Source organism: Rhododendron vialii, chromosome 10a (genome assembly GCF_030253575.1).
Source record: "Rhododendron vialii isolate Sample 1 chromosome 10a, ASM3025357v1".
NCBI lineage: Eukaryota > Viridiplantae > Streptophyta > Magnoliopsida > Ericales > Ericaceae > Rhododendron > Rhododendron vialii.
Window position 1 is genome coordinate 29,790,772 of NC_080566.1, and position 25,281 is coordinate 29,816,052.

Consider the following 25,281-nt stretch of genomic DNA (forward strand, 5'->3'; position numbering starts at 1 on the left):
TTCAAACTAAAGACTTAAAACTTGGTAACTTGAAAATAGAACTTGCAAGTTGGTGAACCCCTTTGCAAGGATGAAGAGAGGGGGTATTTATAGGAGTGGAGAGGGGTTTAACCAGCTGGGTTTAGGGCTGGTTGGCTTGGAGTGGGGGATTGCCTTGCATTAAATGCATGTGACAAGTGATGGGTGGCTTGTGAGAGGGGGTAGTGAACATCCCCTGCCCCGAGATTGACTTTCCCGAGATCGACTTTCAGACGGATTTACAGAGTCCTGAGGTGCCCCAAAAGTCTTGTGATCATGGCTGAATAAAGGTGATGGGACTAGGTTTGACCGGCGTACGCCAGTGCATAACCTGCGTAAGCGAGTCAATGTTTGACGACTGACACATGGCAATTTGACAAGTGTATGCCAGTTGTACACCGGCGTGTGCAGGCTGAGGCTTTTTGATTTTGGATTGAGGGGTTCAAAAGGGAGTTTAACCACTCAAAACTCAAACACACTAACATTCTCGGGATGTTCTTGATCTGAATCATCATCGGAAAATCAAATACCGTAAATAAACTAATCTGGGAAGCCCAAAATAGGGTGTCTACAAGGTCCAACCCAATAGAGACCAAAGAAGTCGTGCTCCGACTACCTCCTTCCCCTTTTTTTTCCAGACCAAAATCCCATTCCTAGGGTTAAGGATTTTTCGTATGTTTTGCTTCTGTAGAACTCAGATGAACTCGTTTGGAATTTTCTTGGGATGTTTTTTCTTCCTCTTATCACCGATTAGTTCGTTGGGTATCCTAACGGCTCTCAATCGTTAGTTGCCGAGATGAGATCCAAGCCGTTGGATACACGATCCAATAACCGAAGGTGCACAACACCAATCCAAAGTCCACTGTAAATCTTCAATGTTCGAATTTGTGATCTTTGATTTAGATAATGGTGTTCTTTCAATAAAACTATTCAGGTTTTTTAAAAAAATTATATTTTTTGCCTTTTAAAAAAAAAAATGGAAGTAAAAAACGGATCGGATATCCAATTTTACGGATTTAGATTACACTATTGAATTTATGAAGTTCAGATTCAGATCAGATTCAAGTCTTATTGATTCGAATTCAATCCGGTCCATTAACAAACCTACATCACAATGGGTTTCCAATATCCAAACGTCCACATTCTTTTTTTGGTAAAAATATCCAAACCTCCACATTATACCAAACTTCCCTATTCATGAATAAAAAGAAGACAACAATCCCCCATGCTAAAAACAATACTCCATTGCATCTCACCCGAACGTTTTGTGTCCTCCTCATTGGTGATTCCTACCTTTTGCCCACAAAGGAACTAACACCCAAAATTAGAGAGGAACACGTGGACACACAATAATGTTGTTGTGCATGCATAAACGATACAAACTGTTAAAAAACCAAATAAGAAGACTCTGAAATCCTGTCATCCTTTTACAATGAAAAAGAAAAGAGAACCACAGAATATTTCAAACTTTGGATTCCGGTAACTTAAAACCAATTGGTGTGACGAAAGTCTTAGTATATGACATGATACAACGCATGGAAGCACCAAACGGCAACAGGGGCGTTTGCTTCATCCCTGCTCCATTAATTTGTTTGATAGTCTTCTGAAGCAAGTTGTATCTGAATACACACCTCTTGAATTCCAGTCAAACAACAACTCATCGTTTTGGATGCCCACAAGGGTTATTAATGAGTTCGAATAACTTGGATTAATGTGAGTAATATCGAATGGGTAGCGTTTCACGTCCAAATGAAGGTTGACCGAGTATCTTTTCACCCAAATCCAATTTTTATAATCCTCCAATGCCCACACATAGACACGTGAACTATTCACATCACAGGAAGCTAATTTCCCTTGCAAATCAAAGAGTCGCGCATTTTTACGCACCTCCCACAGTGGACATTCCACTCCTGGATGAGGCATATGACGAAATTCTTCGGCGTCCATGTTAAACAACATGACAAGATTGTTGTAAGAGGTAATGTCACCATTTACACATACCCAATAAGGGTTAACTATCCAATGTAGTGCTCCATTAAGTATTGTCGGGGGAAATAAAACAATCGGTTCATAAGGAAATTCATCAAGTTTTCTCCAACACTGGCCTCCCAAATCTATACTAGTACTACTTCTTTTAAAAGTACGAAGGTGTTTTCTATTTTTTTCATTTCCAATAATACCCTTGTTCATCTATTCCTGCTTTAAAAGTGCGGGACACTTTAAAATTGTCGGATGCTAAGTCTAACAAATCACAAACGTATCTAAAGCCACGCATCTCTCAATTTCCCACGCAAGCGAAGGGACACCAAAGGACCGCCTCTTTCCGGAACAGATGCATCTCCTTGTCCCAAGAAGAGCACGTGTCTTTTGCCAAAGTAAAACCTTAACTATTCGGCAACCGCCGCAACCCAAAAAAACACAGACAAACAAAAAAAAACTAATAGCAACTGCAGTTTTGGTTGCAACTGCCACATTCTGTTGTCCTTCTGGAACGCATCTTTTTCGATAGCAAAAACCTCTTCTCCCGTGAGCATCGTGTTCCTCTCGATGGGACTCAGAGTTGAATTGAATAATCTGTTTAGACCAAGGGCATTCCACTTAGCAACTATTCCATCTCCCACCCCTCCTCTGCATTTTCAGGCAACAAGTCACCTCATTGTCAAGCACGTCGCACGACCGGCTGGTTGACCAACAAATTCCAACTTCTCGTAACACAGCACAAAGAATGTCGGTATTGTTGTCTTTTAATTTACCCGTGGTTTAATTTTGAGTAGATTCGCAACAATACATCTTATTCATGTTATTTGCTCTCCCTCTGATTTAAAGTTTACCATTAGTTTATTGCTGAGTTAATCGGTGAATTTTCTTTGTCCATCGTTTGTTCACCAGATGTTCACGAAATGTCTAACCAATAAAGTACCAAGCACACTGTTTTTTAACATAGTTCTTGGAATATATGTCTACCCTAATGATGTATGAGCGTTAACAATACATCAACAAAAAAAAGTTTGTTGTTCTGTTTGTGGTTCTCGCATGCATTCTGCAATGAGATGTTAACAAAATGTATGATTCTAGAAATGAGATTTGAACAGTAGTGACTCTAATTGTTGTCATCTATACTACTACTTTTAAAAGCACGAAGGTATTTCCTACTTTTTGCCTTTCAAAAATACCCCTTCAAAAAACTTGAAATAACTGACCACCCCCAATGGAAATTAACCCCACTTGAAAGCTCTTTGCACCGTTTTTGCTTTGTGTTGTTTCCTAATGACGCACTTTTCCAAAAAACGAACCAACGGCAACTCTCATCTGCCAGACCTTTAAATTAAATTGAAGCAGTGCGCACGTCTCTCACACGGCAACCCCTCTAGACTCAATTCGATTGAAGATCCCTCCGACGACCAGAATCTCAACGTCCGTCGTTGCCCACCGCCTAGAATCTCTTCATGCTATAGCTTCAGCTTCCACGCGGTACACATTATTTCTCCTTCTACGTCTATTCTCCTGGTAACTTCACTCCCTCTCTCTAATTGCCCAGAACATGAGACCATGGAACGTTGTCGTCAAATTTTCCTTCACAAAACATCCGCCGAAGATGTACCATAACACTAGCCTTCGACAATCAGTCTTATTCTGGTGAGGGTGTGGAAGTGTGCCCCTGATTGACATCTCTCCTGGCATCACCAATAACCAACACTCATTGGCTCTCTTTTGCGTTTTCCAATTTGTGTATTCCGGCAATTTTGACCCCAAAATATCAGGTAGGATACGAACTATATCAGATGATAGTAAAGTATCAATTTATCGAAATGATCGAGGAATCTTCTTCTACAGAGGCACTTCTATGATTCATGGACATACTACTGTTAGGTGTTCAATGTATTGCCTCTATGAGGATTAGACCACAAGTTACCGTAAAGTATGGATGTCTTTGTGGTAAGGCCATAAGTTGAAACTTTTGAGTAGGATGTTAATGGATTCTGCTCCTATTTCTTCCTAATCAATGGATGGGGAACCAAAAACTTTTGTCAAGTTTACCAATATCCAATGTGTGGTATCTCTTAGTGTATTGATGCTTGATTTCTATTTTACATAGGCATGGTAATGCAATGGCCTTCTGGTCTGCGGCATTAGGGACCATTGCCAACTTCAAACTATTATGGAAGTTATCAATCTAGGCTAATTTCTTTGGAGAAATCCCTGCAATGTTCAAAATTGAAGAATGTTGTAGCCGCACAAGTTTCGCCATGTATTTGTTTTGATTGTCAGGTAAGATTCTGTAGGATCGATCATTGTGTGGTGCAGAATTGTTTGTCGCTTCGAAGAAATCAAACACGAGAAATATTGTTATATGATCTAAACAAGCATATTTACGTATTTGTTCTACTTCAGATTTCTATTTCTATCCATACTTAATTCTGATGTAGTCATAGTTTAATTCTTTGAAGCTTCATTGGGTTTACTGGAAAAGCATCATTAGACTTTTCTTGGTCAGAGGAGGCACATGTTTTGTTCCGATAGGATTATACATAATTCAGTTATCTGTTCAATAACTTATTTTGTGGCTCACGGTATGAGGGTGCATCAATATGTACTTGAAACTACTGTGTAAGTTATCAATCCAGGCTATTTCCTTGGATCAAACCAATGAAATTTCAAAATCGAAGAATATTTTATTGTTGCAAGTTTCGTATTTTATTTTCTTGATTCTCGGGTAGGATTTTCGGAAGTATCTCTAATTATGTGGTTTAGAACTTTTGGTCACTGCAGAGGAATCAAATTGGTGAAAGATAGTTAGCTGATATAAACAAGCACATTGGCTTATTGGTTCTACTTTGAGTATCTTCTTATAGTTAGTTCTAATTGGGTCCTAATTATTTCTTTGAAGCTTTATTGGTTTACTAGCAAAGCTTCATTGATCGAGCTTTTGTTTGTTGGAAGAGGTACGAATATATTATTCAAATAGGGCTATGCATGATTCAGTTTTCTTTGCAATGGCTTATTAGTACTTCTCTTTTCCCGTAAGATTTTGAGCTAACTATTACTTGAGTTCAAAACTCTAAATATGTTTGTTCATTTCATGCCTTTTTCTTTCTCCTGTACTCTTTTATACTACTTTGCGTATTCATTTGTGTTGATTAATAAAAGGAAAATGCAATTTAATACACAGCAGTGTGCACGTGAGGAACTGCAGCAGTAATGATATTTTTCGCAATTAATAGCAGTCAATAGCAGTGTTCATTTTTTGGTTCCTCACCTCCATCCATTGATGAATAATTCTCATCGGTTTAACGTGTTTCTCTTACATGATTATTCATTTTGATCTTTTTGCTTTGGTATTGGTGCCATATCCAATTACTTAAAAGTATTATTAGTAGCACAATGAACCTAGACATTGAGATATGTAGCGTAATGGAATGACACTCAATTCTCTGGATATATTATGTTTCATTTTTTTCCTTTGTTTTGCATGATGAACAATTGCTTCAATTTTCTTTGCACTATGTTTTGAAGACTATTCAAATGCAACGTGGAGTAAAAAAATGCAATGTGGTTAAAATTGAAGGCATACCAGTTTGACCCCACAGATTCGAGATAAGAAAATGGAGGTTCCTTTACTCATTTTGCAGGGAAAAAATGCTTTGAGTAACCTAAATCTGGACGCATGTGAAAATGGGAGGTCAATGTTGTGTACTCATTGGGTTCTGTGGATCTTGATATATTTTTTGTAGGAGAGAAGCTTTGGCATTCATGCTGCTCACCATGAAGTTCTTGTTGACATATTTAGGTGCCTGTAAATCTAAGTAATGGAAGGAGTTGTATAAAAAGTACTCAAAAGCAACACCCTCCAGGGGTGCGAAAAACTGCTTTTGGTGCACAAAAAGCAGCTTGTAATCCTTCGTAAGCGGATGGAAGAAAACCCCACATACTATAACTGGATCAACCGGAGCCCTTATAGTTACTTTCTCCCCCGTAAGAGGATTGCAGACTATAGACAAACTACTAAGAAAGTTCGGACGAAACAAAAGCAACCCGTTCCACGACCCAAAAAGAATTGGCACATGCGATGCTTCCAAGTGCATATAAATTCGGCCCCCATTTTCTTGATCATCTGATTTGCTTTAGCTCCTTCATCAAAAATAAACATGTCCATCTTCTCAACATGGTCAATACATTGCACAAAAAGAACTGGAGCAGCTCTCTTAAGATGCATTTCAACAAAATTAGGTGTTGAAGTTAATGCCAACCATTGCTTGCATACCCTTCGACATTCCAACACAATTTCCAGAGAGTCTACTAAGGATGTCAATAAAGATTTCCTCGGGAAGATCTTGCATGGAAAAACCATCCTTTCGAACATTAATAAGCGAACAAATTAGCTTATCCCAAAGATGTGGAATCCACATCAAGCACTCAAGGGACATTGTGCCTAAATAAGCAAAAATACCAGTAAAAGCTCAATACATATAACATATTAATTATGTAGAAGTAACATTGAGAGAATCAAAACCAAGAGGATATTAGAAGTAAAATATGAAAACTAGAAACGTGATGCGTGTTCTAGTTAAGTACCGTGTGTTTTGCTTATACACACTAGTATCCATGAACCCTAAAAAATGGCAGAATAATGCCTGTGTCCATGCTTCTTAGGCTTATACTTATAGTGCGGAATGATATTTATGAAGGGCCCCCCTTATCGCATTAACACGGGTATGTTCTCTTGTAGTGACTGTTCAAGTTGTAGTTTTACTTGAGTATATGAATCAACTATAGCAAGTAAACATCCCCATAAAATAAAAAGCGACACTGAAGAGGCACGATGCAAGTAGGACATGAGATGGAAATATATAAAAATAAATAAAAAAATTTGATACATACAAGCCCGATCCTGAGATTTTGGAGGCTCAAGCAAGGGTTGAAAACAAGGCCTCTAAAGTTTTCCTATATATATTTTAATTGTTCAAAATGTATAAAAAGTTCACAATGGGATTTGTTGGCTCGCTGTTGTGAGCGTGTTTTTGGTACCCTTAGATCGTGGGTTTGAATCCAGTCACCATCATTTGAATGATTTTTGCACAGCTTCAACAAAATAAACACAAAAAGTTGGGGCCTCCACAAGGCGAACACACGACCTTGATATATAAGGGCGCAGATCTTAACCACCAAGCTACACTCCACGGTTTGCAAAATATGTGGCATACATTATATTTAAAAAAAAAAAATTTTGGGGTCCAATAATTAGCCCCAAAATGGAAGGCCCTAGGCGATTACCTAGTGGGCCTATGCCTATGTTTCGGGCCAACCCTGGATACATAAGAGGCATGGATGAGATAAATTTTAGGTTTATGTCTATTTGTTTGTTAGATTCCATCTATATTTTTGTTGTGACATTCCCATAGGATTAACGGTTCGAGAAACAACAATTCAATATTTTTGAAAAATCTTATAATGTATAATTTGAACGATATTCAACATATTGTAGATCAACTCACTTTTGCAGTTACGCAGCAAAGAAGGGAAATCACAAACTCATGTCATAAACCTCCTCGACATACTATCGCAACCAACACTGCAACTGCAACCCATTTAAGAACTCATTACATGAAGCGTTGTCGTAAAAGTGGCCTGAATGTTTTGAATGGCGCCAAATGTGTCCTGATTGTTTTCAAAGTTGATAGATCACACCACGAGTTGCTAGAGTTTTGGCAAAAAATCCCATCGCTATTATTGCTTTTTATTTGTTGTGTAAAAGTTCTTGTGAAGTGTGTTGAGAATGATGAAATAAGTGACATATGCTTGCCAACAGTCCAACTAATTAGCAAAGCCTACAAACCTTTATAAAAGGAACCAAATGATGCATATGCCATTGTTATCCTGCGCGTGCTTCTCTTCGTCATTGATAATTGTAATCACAAGTCTTACTATACCAAATAAATAGTACTATAAAACAATCTATACAGCATGTAGGGGTAGCATATACAAAACAAATCAAAACTACACAAACGCATAATAGGGTAGGGCATCCAAGCCACGACAGTGAATGTCTTTTCACCTTACACCCCACGACCAAATTCTTAAAAAATTGGTTGAAACTAGTTCCTTTTGGTTGGGAAGGTCCCCACGAGAGCGGGTTAAGAAAACAAACTTTACTCGCACAAAAGAAAGAAACTAATATAGTGTACAAAGAATCCCGTACGTCGAATGTCATCTAAGTCAAGGATAGGAGCTGCTGATCAAAAAAACAAAATGTCAAGGATGAGAGCTATAACAGCTTTAAAACTGTATTGAGCGGGGGAAGTCGTTGAGATGTGTCACGGTCAACTTGTGTTATCTAGGACTTGTGTTACCTAGCCATGTAGTGAACGTCTTTTCAACTTAAACCCAAATCCCGACCAAATTCTAAGAAAATTGGTTGAAAAGAGTTCCTTTTTTATGGGGTGTCAAAGGCCCACGTGAGCGGTTTAAGAAAACAAATCTTACCCAACGCAAGAAAGAAGCTACTGATATGGTGTCCAGAGAGTCCCAAACGTCGAATTTCGTCTATGTCAAGGACGGATGGGTGGTGGGCGTTCAGATGTGTCGTGTTCAATTTGTGTTATCTAGGAGGACTAGTAGTGAATAAATAAATATACATTGACCTTAACACGACTCAAATACATGTACAAAACTAAACCCATGTTTCCCACAGAATTCTGAATCTTTACTAAGTTGTGTTTTTAACCAGTCAGTCATTGCAATATACTATCGTTTGCTAATTCGTAAAGGTAGAAATTACAGGGAAGAAAAAGGTTAACCCTTACAGATGAAAAATCCAGTTGAAATCAGCAGAGAGAGATTCCAAGTAAAGAAGCCAGCAGCAGCAGCAGCAGCATCATAAATTAGAGAATTTGTGATGCAAGAATTAAAGGAAGACGAACGTAGAAAAAAAGAAGATCAATCAGATCTAGCCGATTACTATAAAGCTGCTGAATAGCATTAAAACTCCTTGAAAACAAGTCCGTCCGTACGTAGTGAAACTCCTTCAATTGCCCAGAATTATTCAAAGCCCCGATCTGATCTTCCTACAGAACTACTCCTTGCACAACCAAAATTCCTTCCTTCCATCCTTTATGGGTCGTGGATCAAAAAAAAAAAAATCCTTTATGGGTCCAAATAAAATAATAATAATTGGAAACAAAGAGGGCCGATAATTGAGAGAGAGAGAGAGAGAGAGAGAGAGCGCGCGCGCTCACCGTACGGGAACTGATGCAAGTACAAAAAAAAAAAGCCAAGTACAACAAGAGAAGAGAAGAGAAGAGACGAGACGAGATAATAACGTGGGGTACAAAACCTTTGAGATTTATGTTCCTCAACACACACGTTATACCTGGTTTGGGTCCTTAATGGGTTATGAACCATTTACAACTTAACCCATACTCAACCAAGTCATTCATAAGAGCATCCGTTCTGGAATAAGCAAAAAGTGAATAATTAAAATATGTTAAATTAAATTTTGATTATCCATTTAGAAGTTATTAAAGTTAACAATGTCAAGTTTCAGATTGATTATTTTTTGCTCATAATCAAAACCAATGAGATCATTGCTTCCTTTCCTGAATTTTCTCCAAACTTTTTCCCTTCATTTCACGTAAATCTTTTGAAAAAATAGTTTATGTTAAAAATAATTTTTATAAAAAAATATTTGTTCTTCCCATTCGTCTGGGAAAGAGAAATCAGAAATATAAAAGTACATAGATCGAACTTGAAAATTTTTCAAGAAAGACAAACGTACGTCAAACATATTTAATTTCTTTTATCTTCGTTTTTTCTAATAAAAAACTTTGCCAGCTTTTTGTCACTGATGATTTTGCTAGTTTCCAATCATTTATGAATATATAAAATTTCAAAATATATTCCGAAAGTAACAAAAGTTCAGGGAAAAGAAAAAAAATTGTTCAAATCAAATAGAGTTTTTTTCTTTTATCTACTAAACTATGTATCTTTTCTCTGCTTAGGCCATCCACAGTGGTATAATTAAAAGTCAATTGTTTTTAAAATTAACAATGTTTGTGCAAAAAATGGCTCATAATGGTATAATCAATTTTACCAACATTCTTAGAAATAATCAAATTTTGGGTTTTGGATAATCAAAACTAGCAACATTTTTTCAATAATAAAAATTTGTGGACTCCACACTACATAAGTTAACTAATTCCAAAATTTGTATACACGCGTGTTTCAATTGGTATTTTTTTCTTCTCTTCTTCGCCTACTATATATTTTCTTCACTTCACCCACAAACTATTTCTCTTTCTTTCCCTTAAAAAGTGAAGATCATATCTCGATCATCTATAATTCAACCCATCATCGTCGGATTAAAGTATTTCTCTCTTCTTTCCCATTTCTATTTTTTTTCCAAAAAAATTCATAATCATTTTTTCCATAACTAAGAGAGAGAATCGATATATTTTTGCAAAAAAAAACGTAAATGGAGGGAAGTGAATAACAAAAAACAGAGGGGGAGAGAAAGTGAAATTGTAATGGACCCTTATTTTAGTTATAGATTAGAAGTGACCATTGTGAAGCTCAATATTGTTAAGCTTAACAATCTCTTAAGTGAATAATCAAAATCTGACGTGTCAATTTTTTATTTAACTTTTTTTCATTATACCACTGTGGATGGCCTTAGTTCCTAAACTATCAATTTGACGTTTTCATCCCTTCACCTATCATATCGTTGCCTACTTAGTCCAATAAATAACAGACACTAGGAACTTGGATAGAAAATGCCACGTAAGGTTCTGTTTGAGACCCTGTAACGCAGATATTTGATTATGAAAGTTTTAGAGATAAAATTAATTATGATCCTTTAGAATAAAATGAACAGAAAAATAAAATCTTCGCACCAGTTTACACAGATAGAAAATTGAAGCATTTAATTTTTTTTCACAAGGTTCATAAACCAGGATCTTATGTGGCATTTTATAAAAACTGACACATACATATTTTTTTTAAAAGACTGAGCACCTTATATAGAATTTAACTATTTACATAAAAAAATGATTAAAAATTAAGTCCTTTAATTTTCAATCCGTGTGAATCGGTACGAAGATCTTATTGTTTTGATCATTTTATTCTAAAATATCATAATTAATTTTTGTCTTTAAAACTCTCATAATCAAGTATCTTCTCTAAAGGGTCTCAAATAAAAAATAGATACTTAATTATGAGAGAGTCCTAGAGATAAAAGTTAATTATGACTCTTTAAGATAATATGATCAAAAAAATAATATCTTCGCACCGGGCCAAATTGGATTGAAAATTGGAGTATTTAATTTTTTTAGAAGGTTTATATATTAAAAATATAGTTAAAAAAGTAAGTGCTCCAATTTTTAATCTGTTTGACCCAGTGCAAAGGTCTTATTTTCTTGATCATTTTATCCTAAAGGATCATAATTAAATTTTATCTCTAGAGTTCTCATAATCAAGTATCTACTCTACATGGTCCCAAACAGAGTCTTACGTTACATTGTCCGTCCAAATTTTTAATTTCCGTTATCTATTGGATTAAGTAGGTAACGGTATGATAGTTGAGTGGATGAAATCGTCAAATTGGTAGTTTATGAACTAAATAAGGAAAATGTGTATAGTTTAGGGGTAGGAGATAAAATAAAATAAAAAACTCACTACAAAAAAAAATGAGCGAAAGTGACAAAAAAGTTGTCACTGAGTTGTCATTAAAAGTGTGTTGCTAAAAATTTTTAGTGACAACTTTTACAGGTAAAAAGTTGTTACTAAAAAACTGTAACAGTTCTTGTAGTTAAGTGTTCGTGTCAATTTGGTCACTGTAGTTATAATTGGCTTGATTTACACTCTGTACTTTTCATTTTGTTTCAATTCGGTCTAATTACTAACTTCCGTTAGTCCGCCGTTAGTCCTTTAAATTGCAAAATCATATGGCCCCCTTTTTTGGGGTTAAAACAGACCCGTTCGGCTAAATAAGCCAACTTCCTTATTTTTGTCCTTATTCAATTTTTTTTTTGTATTTGTTAATTTTTCGTCAATTTTTTGGGGGTTATTGCATCGTCATGACGAGAACAATCTAAAAAGTAAAAAATTATTAAAGAAATTCAATTTTTTTAATAAAAACAAAAAAATTGGTTTAGGTTTATTTTTCAACATTCCTAGTCAGGAATCAGTGCATGGGCCAAGTGTCGGAAAATGAATGGAATGACAGGGCATTATTTTTTGTAACCGCTTGGGCTGTTAAGTTAGGTTTATTGTAACCTAGTTGAGTGGTTTGTTATGTCTATGTATTAGGTTATGACATGGTAAATTCGGAACTGAGTTTATATAATATTCTGACTTTTGGACATAGATATTTATCATGTTGTGACTTTTGAATCTATATCATGTTGTGACTTTTGGACATGGTTCTATGTGCGTTTTCAGTGAACATTGTTAATATAATATCAGTGGTTATGATGCCTCATGGCTGATCATGAAAATGCTGAATTCGGATGGCAACTTTTTAGTAGAAAATTAATTAACCAAATTTCTTCCCAAGTGCCTCCTTATCAATGTGAGAATGGAAGAATGAGCTGTGTTTAGGTTCAGACGTATATTAAGGGCAAGAGGAGAATGAGTAACCATATTCTAGCTAAATAAGCCCAATTGGCTTATTTTTTTGTTCTTATTTCAAATTTTTTTCGTATTTGTTAGTTTTTCGTCAATTTTGTTTGGATAAATTATTGCATTGTCATAAACGAGAGGAATCTAAAAAGTAAAAAATTACGTTCGAAACCTAATTTTTTTGAATAAAGAGGAAAAATAAGTCAATAAGCCAATTTTTTGATCTTTATTCAAAAAAATGGATTTCGATTATAATTTTTATTTTTTAGATTTCTCTCGTCATGACGATACAATAACCTCAAAAAAATTGACGAAAAAACTAACAAATACAGAAAAAAAATTCAATAAGGATAAAAAAAATAAGCCAATTGGCTTATTTAGTCAAACGTAGTCTATTTTAACCAAAAAGGGGGTCATATGATTCTTATTATTTAAAGGACTAACGGCGGATTAACGGAAGTTAGTAATTAGGACCAAATTGAAACAAAATGAAAGGTACAGAGTGTAAAATCGAGCCCAATTACAACTACAGGAACCAATTGACACAAATACTTAACTACAGGGACTATTTCAATTTTTTTCCCAATTTTTTAGCAACTTACTTTTAGTGACAGCTCATTGACCAATTTTTTTTTTTTATTACTGTCGCTCTCATTTTTTTTTTTAAGTATGACTCAATTAAATAAGTTAAACCAAACCTTTTCTTTAAGTCTACAACACAAATTGTTTTAAATTGGAGGAGTTTTCATCTTCAATCCCTCAAAAGGCATTGGCTTTCCTGTCCGGCCCGTTTGTGGCTCTTTCTGTGCCCATTTTATGACCGAAAGTGTTCTCTGGGTGGATGACTTTGAGAACATCAGCCAAAGCCAAGAATTATATCCATCAGATGCCGTTTGATATGTTTTTCAAAAGTAGGTCTATTGCAAAATTATAGTTTCCAACTTCGAGTTTTCAAACTTATTTTTTTCTATTTTGCAACGTAAAATTCTACCCAATCAACATGGTTTTTGCTGCGCGATAATGTTTTCGATTAAGTTTAATAAATAAATGATTTCTATCATTAAATAGGTTGAGGATGGAAAGAGCCAAAAAAACAGGCCCGCGATTGTGCAATTTCCAGTCCCTTAATTTTTGAAGCAAATGGAAAGGAGCTAGCCTAATCCATTTAGATTTCCTTAAGTAATATGGTGGGTGTTTATAATATATTATTATAATATATAATATATTATATATATATAGAGGAATTTTCAAGTGAGGGATCCCTCATTTTGTTATAAAATGAGGGGACTTTCATTTCCTCCCGATCAAATTTTGAAAATCCGAACCGTTCAATGTGTGCAGAACGTAATTTTAAGGGTCTCCGCGAGAAATCAGCAAAAAAAAAGACCGGGAAGGGCGTCATCCGAGCAGTTTTTTTTGACCGTTCAATGAAAACTGCTCGGATGAAGCCCTTCCCGGTCATTTTTTTTGCTGATTTCTCACAGGGACCCTTAAAATCACGTTTTGATTACTTTGAGCGGCTCGGATCATCGAAATTCAACCGGGAAGGAGAGTCCCTCATTTTATTAAAATGAGGGATCCCTCACCGGAACCTAACTCTATATATATATATATATATATATATATATATATATATATATATATATATATATATATATTGCAATATCCAATAAGAGAACATATTGTACAAATTGTTGAATTTTCTAAATCAATTGTGACTGGTAACAATTATTTTTGACTAATCAAAATTGAAAACACATCTCATCCATTGATTATGCGAATGGATTGGTGAAATTGCGGGTTTTAGTCTCGTATAAGGTTTGGATTAAAAAGTTAAGTGACTTATTTTTTTTGTCCTTTTTCAAATATTTTTTGCATTTTTTTGTTTTGCGTCAAACTTTTGTGATTTGTTGATTCGTTTCAATGAGATGAATCTGAAAGTAAAAAAATTTGTTCGAAACTTATAATTTTTTGAATAAAGATAAAAATAAGTCAATAAGACAAAAAAAGTTACTCCATCCGTCCCTTTTTAAGTGTTCTGCTTCATAACTCTAACTTATTAAAAAAATATCATCATTACACCTTTCACATCAACTTTTTCCTCCACTTTCCCTACTTACCCATCATCATTACACTTTTACTCACTAACTTTTCAAAATAAAATATACTTTTAGGGACAAAATAGACAATACACCAACTTTTACCTCCCCAACTTTACAAAATTGACACTTATTAAGGGACAGCTCAAAATGGAATACTGGACACAAAAAAAGGGACGGAGGGAGTACTTATTCTTTGTCTTTTTGAAAAAATTATGAGTTTCGATCATAATTTTTTACTTTTCCGATTCTTCTCAAGGAGACAAATTAATAAGTTACAAAAGTTTGAAATTTAATATATATGTAATTGGGCTAATGGGTGGGTCGGGTTTAATTTTAAATATATGGGTCGGGTCGAGTATAGGTCATTGACCTCATAACTAATGGGTCAATGACCCATTAGAGACCCAACCCACTTACAACTTACCCAATTTGGCCCAAACGCGCCAATTTGACACCCCTAGGTATATCCTACATGGTACCCGCTCGACGCGTCCGAGCTGTCCAGCGGATTGAAATCCACTCTCTCCTCTCACCCCAACACTTTTTCTCTCTCCAAATCTGAGCCGTTCATACACGTAATAGACGGCTTGGATGTGTGAGCGAGCACCACGTGATACCCGCTCGGCTCTGAAATTTTTACCCATAATTTGTCTTGAGAGATAGCCTGAACATCAAGTAGGTGCTAGACTAGTTCTTAGGTCCCCTAATTTTTGTAAAACTATCTATTATGTGTGTAATCCTTATGTGGTACTCTGCTTTGTAATCGTTTTATCAAATTCCGTTTGACCACGGAAAAAAACAAAAAAGAAGATATAGCGTGCGTTGAGAAGGTCCAAGACAACACATCTTCCAAATATAGATTTCCAAAACCGCGTTGTAGGCATTGGATTTAAGGCCAAAATCAAATAAATATACAAGTCAATAGTTTTATAGTTGACTCATCCAACGTCCTAATAGTGATAATTCTGCCAAATCTGCTTGGCACCAACAACACTCAAGGTAGTTCTCCGATCATTGCACAACCACATCAAAATACACATTTAAATACATAGAGATTAAATTATTTATGTCGGCGGTGAAAATTATGCGTTTTCCAGTACCGTCATTAGGGCTCCATCAAGGCCCGCAGAATAATACATTCATTCAAAAAATTAGCTTAATCGAATATCGATAGGTGTATCAGAATTTCAGTTTTGGTTTATAAAATGGATGGTTATGGACAGTTTAACTTGACTAAATCAAACCCCCTATTTTATAAACTCAAATTTAGATTTTCATATACTTATTGATGTTGGATCAAACTAATTTTTTGCGTGAATATACTACTCTGTAGGTTATACAAGATAAATGGTTCATATTATAAAAATAAACGCACGATAAGGCTCACAATGATGGATAGTGGAAAACTTCCACTGCCGGTAGAAATAATTTAATCTCGAATACAAAACATACTCAAATTGATATGTGGGCTCCATATACACTAGTAGTGCACTCAGGTGAGTATATTACGCATTGGGGTGAGGTCGTAGAATTTTTCATTATTTTCTCTCAAACTCGAGTAATTAGTACTCGTGCGCGGAGTACCACATTGCGTTGCTTGCATGGCACTTTCAACCATTTACGGTATGACAAATTTAGCGGTAGGAACATTGTTATTCATTTTCATTTGGTGGTTGAAAGACAATGAATGACTCACATTATTGTATGATGATAATTTTTTATTTGTTGGCAGTACCATGCAGCAATACCACATGATACTCCCGAAATATTGAATAATTATCCCTCAAACTCACACGATAAGTACCTTAAAATGCGCTCTACGCCTCAAACAAAAAAAAAAACCCCATAAACCAAAAACCGCTGAAACCCAGAGAAGAGAGAGATCGAAGATTAACAAGGAATTCAATGGCGGAAGCATCACCACCACCGTCCGCACGTAAAAGTGAGCCCCAGAACCCGAAGGAGTTGAAGGACTCGGAAGCGGCCACAGCCGCTGAGAAGCTCATGCAATTAAGCGGAGAAGAACACGAGAACAACGACAACAACAGCAACGAGAAGGAGACGATGAAGACAGAGAAAGAACCGGATTGGGAGAAGAAGATGATGATGAAGGGAGAGAAGGTACCTGATTCCGAGAACGAAAATAACAAGAAGAAAACGATAAGGAGAAACAAAGCGCCAGATTGCAAGAAGATGATGATGATGAAGAGATATTCCAAGACGCGCAACAACAACAGCAAGGCGATGAAGATGAAGATGGAGAAAGCAGCAGATTTCGAGAAGAAGAAGAAGGTGATGAAGAGAGTCATGAAAGTACGGGATTCCGAGGATGATCAGAGCGTAGGCGAGGTGACTTTATCCACGGAGGCGAGAAAAGAAGCCAAGAGCTTTGCAAGGCCGAAGAAGCAGAAGTACCGATCTCTTCGCGATATATACAAGGCCACGGAACCGGTGAGTACTAGTGACATCGTAAATGGCAAGAACAATATAGCATCTGATCATAAAAAGCCTAATTGGTTTTTTCAATAGGATCTAGATTCCAGCAGTAGTAATAAGTATTGAATAAACTCTCTTTTTAGGGGCGATTTAGGAGTTTAATTAGGACTGCGGCATTGCATGCTTTCGTTATTTGTTCTTGTTGATTGACTATAGGACTTGAACGCGTAAATGGTTTCTAGGTAATGACATGTTGGTTTGATTCTTTTTTTTTTTTTTTTTTTTTGTTCAGCAAAAGAAATTTTATTAATGTTGGTTTGATTGTTAGATCAGATCTTTTGATTATAAGTTGGTTTGTTTATTTTGATTGAATGAATGAATATCGTTGAATGTTTGCATGTTTGAATGTTTGCCACACTGTTATTATCGTAAATGCATACGTATATCTACATGTGTGTGTGAGAGGGAGGGATCTCTAGAGAGAGAGAGAGAAAGTTTGTGTGTGTGTGTGTGTGAGAGAGAGAGAGAGTGTATGTTGGGAGGTTGGCACTTGAATCATATGTTATGGCTTTCTTGTGAAATCACCAGCATATTATAGTGCTATCAAAACCTGTGGTGTTATGGAGTTTTTATTTTCTTTGTTTTCCTAAAACTACTCATCTCTACAATATACAATTTTTAGATCTCTTAAATTTACGTTCTCCACCTCAACCCAACAAAGCCTAGTTCAATTCTTGGGGGTTAAGCCAACAAGTTAGGAGGTGAAAGTTTATGTGGATAGGCTCATGGGTCCGGTAGTCCCTCCTACTAGCTGCTTCTCACTGTTTCCCGTGAATATTAGTTCTCTACTGCCGACCCTAGGTGGGTTAGTCTTATCCCGGCTCCAACCCCCGAGCTTCCGACTTTTAAAATTTTTATTTTGTATATACTTGATTTTGAATATTATTCGTAATTATTTGTGTATATCTACTTATAATCTTAATAATTTATGGTTTGATTTGAAAAAAATCGGTTATTTTGCGACATTCTCATTTCTCAATTTATTTCACGAATAAAAAATAAATACGTGACAGTTGAAGTAGCCTAAGAAAAAATAAAATGATTAGTATACTTTAACTTCATTAGGCTAGAATCATTTTAATGTACAAATATAATGTATTGGAAAGCAAAATCCTTGTGATATATCAAGTATTCGTTTCGATAAAAAATATATATCCATTAAGCCGGGCCCCCTGGGATCCTAATCTTGGCTCCGCCCGACATCAATTCCAAAAAAAAAAAAGCGGGGGTCCACGTGTCATATTATATATGCAATGTATAGAGGCAATATTGTTTGCATTGCTCAAAACTAATTATAAGAATAGACCGTAATTAAGCATAGAAATAGTAATTTATAGAAAATTAATGGATGAGAGGCACACGTGAAGGCTGAAGCGCTCTTCTTCGAGAAGAAGCATCCCCTCTCGTATGCGGTTGAATGATGCTACACTCCCAAAAATGAGTTGGTTTTTTCAGGCCCCATTCCGCTACGGTTCTTATTTTTAAGTATTTTTTTTAGTTTTATGTGATATGTCATTCTCTCACAATACATCACCCTGTTTGTTCCTCTATTGTCTTGGCCGCGTAAGGTTTATACTTGTGCTCTAGCTTTTGCCAAAGAGTATTAATTTGCACTGCTGAAATGGTGAAGGTGAGGGCTGACTTTGACTTTTCGGGGGCCCAAAGCGAAAATCTAAGACCGAACCCTTTAATGTTGGACTAGAAAGAGTACTAAACTAGGAGGGGACCCTAAAGTTTGTAAATTTTCGGGAGACTAAAGCCACCTCTAGCTTTATAGTTCAGGGCCGGCTATGTGTGGTGATTGTAGTCGGTTAAAATAAGGTTGGCAAAATAACCAGCTATTGAGCGCTCAAGAGTGGAGCCGACAATAATGAATAATAGGGTCAAATATCTAAAATTTCATGATATTCGATTTTAATATGATCGCGCTTGGCAATGATAAAAGGCAAATATTAAAATTTTGAAGAACTTTTAGAATCATTCAGTAATATTGTGGTGTTAAATATATCAACTATATATTACTAGAATATGTGGAAAATGTCTCTTGACAATATGAACTCATTTTTCATTCATCAGGGAAAGTATTTCCACCATTGCACCAAGCATGCATGAAGAAAATGCAGAATTTTTTTTTTGGAATGCATTTATTCGCGGGAAAGAAAGAAGCATATGCAATTAACTTGGTTGAGGGTATTGAGGTTAATTTGAGAGATTCTATTGAAATAGTTTGTCGATCAACCGCCTCTCCTCCCCTCACCAGAAAATGAATCTGGTCTGGTCTCAAAAGCGAGAAAACCATTGTCTCTTTCTCTTCTCCATCACAGTCGAGTGAAGACGGGTTCATCTGAACATGAAATTGAATGAACCGATGCAAGCCCGACTTTTCAGCGAGTCAGAAGCAAAGGTACCCAGGTGTGGTGTAAGAATTTATCATGTCCTCTTGTATCCCCCTCTCTTCTTTTACATACTCTTTATTTCAAAGTGAACTAAATAATCAAGCAAATGGGGTAAGCATAGTTTTCAATGCAGATCTACCCTTTTTTCCGGGTAGATTCTCGCTTAACTTCAATTTTATTGATTATCTGTAAGTTCCTCTACAACTGATGAATATTTTTCCTCTTTCAACGGCAAAGCTAAGGCATCCAACATATCGTATATCAGCTGGCCCTCTGTATGACTTCTATCTTCAACCGTAAATTTACGAATCTTCCCATTCACCTGGACGAGGCTTTGCCCTGCAGATTTCGTCACTTGATTCGCCTTCATCAGTTTCCGAATTCCAGCAACTCTATCCCACCTTCCAACCGACGCGTATAAATTAGCCATTTCTACATATGGAGCTGCGGCCTCAGATTCCAGTTCAAGAAGGCGATAAGTCGCGTACTCGCCTATCTCTACATTGTGGTGATTTTTACAAGCACTAAGCAATGCACCCCAAATACCAGCATCAGGTTTGAACGGCATCTTCTCAATAAACTTCAACGCTTCTTCTAGCTTTCCTTTTCGCCCAAGAAGATCAACCATGCATGAATAATGATCTAATCCAGGATTTATTCTGTGTACTTTGGTCATCAAATCAAAACATTCCCACCCTTTCTCAAGTAAACCTGCGTGATTGCATGCTTGAAGCACAGCAAGGAATGTAATGTGGTTCGGTTTCAGACCCAACTCCAACATCAGATAGAAAAGGTCCAAAGCTTCTTTAAATTCTCCATTTAGAGCGCAACCTGAAATCATACTTGTCCAAGAGACAACGGTTTTTTCTTGCATCGTACAAAAGAGTTCCCAAGCGTCTCTTATACTTCCACATTTCGCATACATTTCTATCAACGCATTGCACACTGTTACATTGTCTATTTGACTGTTTGAAATGGTGTAGTTGTTGATCCATCTTCCAACCTCAAGTGATCCTGTTTGGCCACAACACGAGATCATATACAGCAGAGTAACAATATCAGGTTTCAGACCAGTTGCTTCCATACAGCGAAAGAGAGCCAATGCCTCGTCCAAATCACCTTTCTCGGCATACCCACCTATAATTGCATTCCAAGAAACACAATTTCTATGTCTCACACTATCAAATACACAACGAGCAGATTCAATATCTCCGCACTTGGAGTACATTGAAATGAGGGTATTAAGCACTGAAACATTGAAAACACAGCCTAATCGAACTCCATGACAATGAATCACTTTACCATGATATAATGCATCAGTTCTCACACATGAACAAAGCAAACTAAGAATGGTGCTTGCATCTGGCCTAATTCCATCGAAAAGCATCAGTTTATACAAGCCAGCCACCTTAACCGATTCTTCACAATAGGCATATCCTGAGAGCATAGAATTCCAAGAAATAACTGTCCTCAAACCCAAATCAATCCCACCAAATACCATCTCTGCCATACCCAAATCGCCACACTTAGCATAGGCAGAAACCCAAGTGTTAGCAACCGAAACATCCCCATCTACCCCTATACGAATCCCAAAACAATGAATTGCATTTACCAACTTGAGATCCTCCAAACCAGAACCCAATTGAGTAAGTCCGATTATAGTAACCGAGTCCGGGAAAATCCCATCAAGTCTCATTTGATACAAAAGAATGGCAACCTTATCAATAAGACCCAGATGAGCAAAACCCACAAGCATAACATTCCAAGCTGTTAAATCCCTATCAGGCATTTTCTCAAACAGGTTGTGGGCATAATCTAAGCGGCCACATTTCACGTACATATCAACCAGCGCAGTCTGCACATAGATATCGGACTGGAACGGCGATTTGGCGATATGGGTGTGAATTATTTGGGAGTAAATGAGGTCGGAGAGCTTGGCGCAAGCTTTTGCAACGAAGGGAAAGGTCAAGTTGTTGGGTTGTAAATGGGTTTGCTTCATTTGGCGGAAGAGGAGAAGGGCTTTGTGGGGGTGGCCTTGGTTTGCTGCGTCTCTTATGCTGGAGTTCCAAAGGGAAATGGTGGAGAGATTTGGAAAATGGTTGAGAAATGGAGCCAAGTTTGATTTTACCATGATGATGCATTGTGTTGATAAGGATTGTGGTTCAGTTGAGTAAGCCACAATTAGACGACATAAGCCAATGGAACTGATTTTGGTGCTCCATTTTTTAATGAAGGCTTTTTTTTTTAATCGAAATTGTCTATCTTTTACAATTTACATAATATCAATTAGGTCATTCGTACCAAGAATGAAGTTGATGACTTATAGCTAGACACTTAATTTAATGAAAAATATCATTCTATTATTCAATCTGCATGCCGATGATGGAGCTTCCTAAACCCGATCGAGACAAAAATTTATGTAGGTGACTTAATCAACAAACATAAAAAATTCAACGGATTTAATTGTCATTATTGTGTTACGGTTGCATGGTTAACGTACATTCAACTACAACGGAGGACTCGGTTTCATATCAAATATAAATTGAATGTACAATCTAAATATTGTTAGTGAGTGTATTTTTAGAATGATCGGTCAGGGCTGTTAGGATGTCAAGTTATATGATATTTAATTTGTAATATTTTAGACATGTATCTTGCTTGGGTAACTTCATAAACAAAGTGACTAGTAACTTTATGAACAAAGTAGAGCGCGAATATCAAAATCCTAAGTGAAAATACGATTATACTAAAATGGATTCAATCCCACTGTAAGTCACTAACAAAATGTATCAATGATGAAAGTATTTCATCGTTGAGTAGTATTTTCTAGTGTTCCTAAATAAAATGTCAACTAAGTGTAATGTAACATGACAGTTGGAATCGATTTGAAACCAGAACTACGAGAATAAAGTCCCAAACCAAACCATTTAAGTAATTCAAATTTTTATTTTCTAGGCTGAGACCAAACCACACTTTTAAAAAGTAAAGAGGAAATTAAATAGGCATCCTAAATAGAAGACTTATTTAGGTGCTCATCCGTAGGAGTTTGAAGGACTAGCTTTGATTGGATTTGCGGTTTGACTGGTTTTTTTTCTCACCCCTAGTCACAGACAATCAATTATTATTTACTTTTATTAATTATCAAAATAGGCGGTTGGAATCTGAACTGTCTGGTCCAATCCAAAATAAGAACAAGATACTATTCAAAACCCTTATCAATTAGGGATTTTCAACCCATTTCCATAAAATTCAAATTAGAGTCAAAACTCTAGTACTACTATTATTTTTTAGAACATCTCTGACCTAACTCTTCAAAAAATTTCTTAAGTCTTCAAACTTCTTTTGAAAGACTCAAAACATTATATTTAACTCAAAAAGTAATTTATATTCAACTCTAAAATATTTTTGACAAAAGGTACAATGATTCACATGTACTCAATTTACTTTTCAAAAATCTATTCGTTTTTTTCCAGACCTTAACCTTTCCTCCAAAATTAATTTTGGTATTTTTAATATTACCAAAATATATTGATCACAATTGGTCTCATTTTGTAGGTCTTCTGAATATATTTTCGAATATCCTAATTGTGTGATAAATGACAAATTGTTACTCCATATTACATTTTAAAGTGCGAAAATAAAATGAAGAACGTTTTTAATTTGTTGTATGATTCTCCATACCTTGGACACTCAAAGTGGTTCTTCATTTTGAAGAATCCGATTGAATACGATTGAAAGAAGATAATTCTTCAAAATGAAGATATGAAAACCAAATTGAAGAGATGAATATTTCACTTTAATAATTTTCACTCTCCCTATTAGTAGACACTCCCCCAAATGGAGAACTACCTCCATTTGCTCTTAATAATATGGGAGTTTAATCAGGCATCTTTACGAGACATTTTAATGTGTGAAAGATAAGATGTAGAGCTTGACAGAAAAAACAAACCAGTAAATTATCAAGTCAGTCGGATATTGGTAACTTGGTAATATAACTTCTTATTTGCAATTGCCAAAGAATGAGGTTCATTCACTAAGTTACTGATATTCAATTGACTTGATTCTTGTTCTACGGGTCAAGCTCTACATAGTAATTGGATATCACATTTTTGGGCTCCGAAAGATACCTATGTTCCTGGCACAGCCACCCTAAGTCACAGCGGGCTCCCCATTGCGTAAAACAACTCTAGTATTAATCATATTGAAGTAAAACTTTGCAAAAAAGAGGATTTAAGGAGAAATTGTACTCTATTTTAGAGATAAAAATAGAGAATGTAAATTGGAGTTGGTATAGATAGGTAAATTCGTTCAACTAATTAAATTTAATTAAAATATATTACCCTAAGGTAGTACTGCTCAAAATGGGCTTTATTTCACAAGTGGGTGAGCTGGGTTATAGAGCTAGTGTCCACAGTTTCCTTCTCTGTTTGCATGAATGGAAAAAATGCGTCAACGATTCCATCGAGGGGCCTTAGACAAGGAGACGCTCTCTCCCCCCATCTTTTCTTGGTGGTTGCTCATGTCCTCACTACAACAAAAATCATGTTTTAGCGATACACAAACACGTCGGGAAAAGTCATATAGCGTCGGTATAGGTTTTGCTGATGCATTTGCGTCAGCAAGCTGTCAGCATTAGTATGTTGGGAAAGGTTTTCGCTGACGTGAAATATTGTGCATCGGAAAAAACCATAGATTCCGCTATGCATACTTGCGTTGTCAATATTTGTCGGCAAATGTTACCTCATCGGCAAAAGTGGATCAAAATTAAAAGAATTCTACACTTTTGCCGACATGATAATGTGTCGCCGATTCATAATGCTATTGCCGACATACATGAGTATCGCCAAAAGTATGGTTTGCAAAAAAATTCAACCAAAATACTATAATTTTCATTCAAAATCATATTTATCTCCCAATAACCGTTTATTGGCATTTATCCCATTCAAACTCATTCATAAATGTCACAATTATCGAACCTGTTATACATGCATCCCATCCAACTAATTCAAAAACTCATACATCAAAGGTCATGTTTGTCCCGATATCTTACATATATAATCCAATAAGTAGTTATTTGCAAACAATATCAAAACATCAAAAACGAGCATACTTTGACCTCCATTTTAACTAATAGAGGTGTCATCTTGGTCTCCAAGATATGTGTCCTCCCCATTTTGGTTACTTGGAATTAACCCCAGAATAGTGGCCGGATCTATTATCGATTTGATAGCCATCATTAGCATCATGCTTTGGAATGTTTTATAGCTTGATCAGCCATGGCTTTATATGTATTAGCCACTCATTGTTGAAGAGCAACTAACTCTTGATCTGGTACTTCTTGAGATTGTGTAGCAAATGATATAGTGATCAACCATGGTTGTATTTCTATTAGCCACTTGTTATCGAAGAGCAGCTACCTTATCTTTATCCACAATCTTCCCCCATGTTGGGCCTTGTACATGCTTCTTGCCCGAGATTAAGGTGGAACCTGCTAAGACAAAAATATCCGTATAAATATTGGATGAATAAGTATTTTCAGTAATATTTCAATTTCAGACATGTATTTCAGCATATTAGATCCCAATTCCTGCTTAACTTAAGCTTCTAAATCTGATTTCTCACACAAAAAGTGTATTTCAGCATCTACAAGCTGAGTT

At 36.1% G+C, this 25,281-nt stretch overlaps 1 protein-coding gene across 1 annotated transcript; it reads right to left on the reverse strand.

Annotated features, from left to right (window-relative positions):
* Nucleotides 1–19,740: 19,740 nt before the first annotated feature.
* On the reverse strand, nucleotides 19,741–21,908 carry LOC131303472 (pentatricopeptide repeat-containing protein At4g19191, mitochondrial). Its single transcript, XM_058330349.1, has one exon. It carries the CDS (start codon nucleotides 21,753–21,755, stop codon nucleotides 19,800–19,802), a length of 1,956 nt encoding a protein of 651 aa, XP_058186332.1. The 5' UTR covers nucleotides 21,756–21,908; the 3' UTR covers nucleotides 19,741–19,799.
* Between the last annotated feature and the right edge of the window lie 3,373 nt (nucleotides 21,909–25,281).

Excerpts from the sequence above, each read along its gene's own strand:
- LOC131303472 (XM_058330349.1), bottom strand. The coding sequence starts at position 21,755 with ATGGTAAAATCAAACTTGGCTCCATTTCTCAACCATTTTCCAAATCTC.